Source organism: Mastacembelus armatus, chromosome 5 (genome assembly GCF_900324485.2).
Source record: "Mastacembelus armatus chromosome 5, fMasArm1.2, whole genome shotgun sequence".
Lineage (NCBI taxonomy): Eukaryota > Metazoa > Chordata > Actinopteri > Synbranchiformes > Mastacembelidae > Mastacembelus > Mastacembelus armatus.
The window spans coordinates 20,125,919-20,130,480 of NC_046637.1; the positions used below are offsets into that span (position 1 = coordinate 20,125,919).

At 38.4% G+C, this 4,562-nt stretch overlaps 1 protein-coding gene across 1 annotated transcript; it reads left to right on the forward strand.

The window, feature by feature from the left end:
- The first annotated feature begins 396 nt into the window (after nucleotides 1–396).
- On the forward strand, nucleotides 397–4,562 carry mdfic2 (MyoD family inhibitor domain containing 2). Its single transcript, XM_026306366.1, has 3 exons — nucleotides 397–493; nucleotides 2,276–2,497; nucleotides 4,306–4,562. Exons 1-3 carry the CDS (start codon nucleotides 397–399, stop codon nucleotides 4,560–4,562), a joined length of 576 nt encoding a protein of 191 aa, XP_026162151.1.

Here is a 4,562-nt window from a genome sequence, read left to right on the forward strand (position 1 = left end):
ACTTCATAACTCAAACTAATAAAATGTTGCTGACTTTGTTCCAGTGATGTTTGGATAGGAGCAGATCTCCGGTATTTTTGCCAACGTCACTGGAACATTGGAGAGGCTTATAGTACAGCAGGCAGCAGGCCAAATGGACCCTGGTGCATTGCAAAGGATAATTTGTCCTAGATGTGCTCTGCGTTGCCGAAGTAAACACCTGCTCCAGCAGCCAGGACTAGAAGACTATGTTGCAGCCCACTGCGTGAAAACCTAATTCTTGGAGCTGACGATTGTATGAGACACAGAGCTTTGCTAGACATTAACTCAAGCTGGCCTCAGTTGCGTGGAGCCTCATATTTTTGGCTTGAGGTAACCAGGTTTGTCATACTAAGTGCATTTTTAATTTGTGATGCAATGGACCAGATGGCAGATGAAATGACTCTGAGAGCCGATGTGAAAGACAAAGAGAGAGTAAACACTGCTGAAGAGAGCACTGCATGGGTGAGAGGAGGTAAGTTAATGTGACCCAGGTCTGGGGGGAAAAAAACATGCATCAGCATTGAGTCACTGTGCTTCTTGTAAACCTCTGTTTTCATAATGTACACTCATCGGTGTCATTCTTCCTGTTTGTGGTACTGGGGAAATTTCATGAGTCTAGTAGCACAACAGAACAGAACAAATTACATTTTGCAGCAATGAAACAAATGGATTTTGCTTACATAGATGTTTTTTATATTGTGCAGATGTTTTCTGTTTGATTTTTCTGATGTGCAGTAAATTTGAGTTTGCAAATTGATTTGAAACATGAAGTGATATTATCTTCAGATCCACCCCTCCCAGTAAGTCTAATAAGTGAGTGTAGCGAAACGCTCGGTGAAACACTGGAACAAAACCTGAAAAATGCATAATATGCCTGCAGGCCTTGTTTCTCTATCAGCTAATGGTCATGGGCATGGACCAGCTGCACTTCTTACTTAATTCATTAGATAACCCTGGAGCATCAAGCTTCTTCTCAGCCTAAACATACATACAGACAGCACTGATTATGAAGCTCATTTTGACTTGTTATATTTCAAATACCAGTGCCTGCCTTCTTCACTTTGCTGAGAAATGACCCATAAAAACAGAAACAATTGTAATGAGAGATAAAAGGAAACGACACGTTGGCAGAAGGTGATAACCTGCGAGACTATTTTGACCTTTATTTGATATTTGTTAAAAAGCAGTAGATCAAATCATAAAAATGGACAACACAACCCTGAGAAACGTCGATTTGTATCTTTCTTTCAACAATTTCGATAAGACAAATGCAATTTATTCAACTTTCAGAAATGTGTCCAGAGTGTGAATAAATCATTAGGCATTAAATGTTAAATAAAACAGAGAAAGGAACAGTGAATAATTCATTTTAAATAGGTGGTGAAAAAGTAAACACTCTCCAGCCAGCACAATAATTCATTAAAATCTATTTATATCAGATGTTAACAAACAGACCTTTAGAAATTTCACAGCCTAATTCCACTCTCTGTTTTCTGATTTTCTGCAATTTACTTCTGCTCTTGTAGACTTTGAATACAGTTTTGGAAAAACAAATAAAATAGCTGAGCATAAGTTTCTTTTATCAGTGTCAGAGAGTCATTTGATGCTTCTGGCACTTCATCCTAGTTTGATGCAACAGTTTGACAGGTTGGGACATAAACTTATTCACTAGATGAGTGGACTGATTCTGCTCTGATGCCTGTAAGCTAAATACCTAGTGAGCTTCGCATAAAAAACTGGAATCAGGGGCATAGCATTTCTTCATGTCACCATGCAGTGGTCCATAACCTTAAGGAGAATTTGTTGTTTTAATCTAATTCAATATGTATTCAGTATTTCTTCATTAAAGTATATTTGGACAACTGTGTCCTGTGCTGGTATAAATACTGCTTTACATGCTTTTTAGGTTGACAGAAAGAAACAGTTGATTATGTTGGCATGGAAATGATCAAGCTTAGGGGCAATATTGGGTTTTAGTAATGCTCCCTTAGAACCATGGCTCTGCTGAAAAGTTAAAATGCTTCCAAAACTATCCACAGGATTGTTACATCATATTAAGTGTGGTGTCATAAGATATCATGTGTCATATTGTATTCTATCATATTGTGTTGTGCTGTACCATGTCCTAGTATATTGATATGTATTGTACGCTATTGTATTGTGTTATATTGTGTCTTATTGTATCATGTTGTGTCATATCATATGATACAGGCAACTTTAATCCAATTTATTAAAAATTTCATCGTTTAAACAGAAACAATCCAAAGTGAGGCTCAAATCAACAACTGCAAACCCAGTATGACTTCAGAACCCCAGCCTGGCGTATCTGCTAAAAATGTAGACGTTCGGCCACCCAGAGAGTGTGACCGTTCCTCTTTACCTCTGTTCTCTTTGAAAAAGTACCTGAGGAGTTCTTCGTCTTCAGTGTCTTCCACCACAGACTCCCTGTCTTCTTCCCAGCAAAGCAACATGGGAGGTTAGTACAATTTCATCACACCAGGCTGATATCCTCTAACTGGAAATACTGCTACTAAAGCATCCAATATGAATGGTTAAAGTCATTTCAGAAAAAAAAAAAATTGGGTGTTACTGAATCCTCAGTAAAACCATTATGAAATAATTTTTTTCATCCTTCATCTAGTGATGAAATTAGCAAGGATTAATATGCAGAATAATAATGCCAGAGACCACAGACAGAATAAAAAATTTGACAAATCGCAAGCTCTATTCCTCACCATACTGTGGGAATGCTTAAATACAGTTCATATAATCAATTATGAAATGTGTGAATAATTTAGAAACTAAAACTACAGCAAAAATGGGAAAGACTAATGCACAGAAATGGCCACCGAAGTAGACTTGCTACTGTACATGCAGTAGCATAAGTAATTACACCACAGACTGTTTATATTCTCATGCACTTCTATTAAATATTAAATAACTAATTTTAATTAAAGAAACAGTTCAACTTTTCAGGAACCCTTATATTCCTTTCCAGGAAGTGAGAAAACTGGTGTTAAACTCATGTGTGTATATTAACTCTAGAGCTGGGGCCACGGCAGGTTTCAGAAGTCAGCCGCTAATTACTTGACAAACAAAAGGCTACCTATAGTGCTTATGTCCTCCTGTTGTACAAACTGCATTAGGTTTACCTAAATAAACTGCCAACTAATGTAATGTTTTAAAGATGCAATATATTATCATCAGTTTCTGGGGCAAGGGAGGGCACAATGGCCATCTCCTTTAAACGAACCATGATTCCCTGTCTACAGCCGGTGTCTGGTTTGTCCAGTCTTGGGCTACTGTAGAAACATGGTGGTGCAACATGGCTGCTATGTGAAAGGAGACCTGCTCCTTATATGGTTTTAAAGGCTCATTCTAAGGTTAAGAAAATTCAACAGTTGGTATTTCCGGTGAATGCAACCTTCTGAGCATGTTTAATACACTGTACAATTGCAACCACATTCAGAGCATCATGATCCCACAAGATTTTATGACAGTCTAACCATAGGTCGTGCAGCAGCTGCCTGGAAAGTTTAAGTGACCATAACTCTGTGGTAATCTGTTTTATTCACTTAAAAGTCTGCATAATTTCTTCTTGCTCAAAGCCTGAATGTTGCCATCAAAGATATTCTATGAAAATGAGCACAATTATCTATCCCAAAATGAATGCAGATCACGATCTAAAATTTAAGACCTAAATAACAGAGGATTGTGCAGCCTTGGAGGTGTACCTTCTCTAAAATCTTTGCAGCACAAGTCATTAAGCCTTTCTTCTGGTCTCTTTGGTGAGTAACTGCCTGTTCATGGTCAGTGTCATTCTATGATCTCACACTTCATAGCACCCATGGGGGCACCATTTGGCAAAGGTTGCTGGGAAGAAACATAGCATTGTTTCACTGAAACCACAAAGCAAGTTGGAAATGCCCCTGGCAAAGTATACAAGAGAGACTTCTAGTAATTGATTATGTATCCAAACAGCTTTCTTGCTTGTCTCTCTACGAGGGAGAGAGATATGATTTCTTAAATTATGCATGTGTAAAGAAAGGAAAGGAGGCTTTTAAAATGCTATAAGATATACAGTAAGTGAAGGCCAGTATCTCTTATAGAAATGCAAATGATTTATGTCCCAAGATATGGTTTAAACACAATTCATCACAGGTTATTTCAAAGAGGTCAGTCAAAAATGTGTGAAGGGGGTTACAGGCTTTTAAGAAGACAAACAAAAATAAAATATTGAATTAATACAATAAAGTAAAGCATGTTCCTGTGTGCCTCCCTCAGATGACTGTGCAGGACTCATCTTGAACTGTCTCTTCTGCCGGTTCTACGACATGATGCTCATGGTGCCTGACTCCTGCGAAAGAGTTGCCAATCATTGCTGCCCCAACTACAAACAAGTCATCAGAACAGTGGGGTCCACACCCAGCAGTGACGATGACACTTGCAATGACTTGGATTGTGGTCTGGTCAGTCCCTGTCGTGATTCAAGTGACTGCCTAGAACTGGCTATGGAGGTTTCTGAATTATGCTACCGCTAG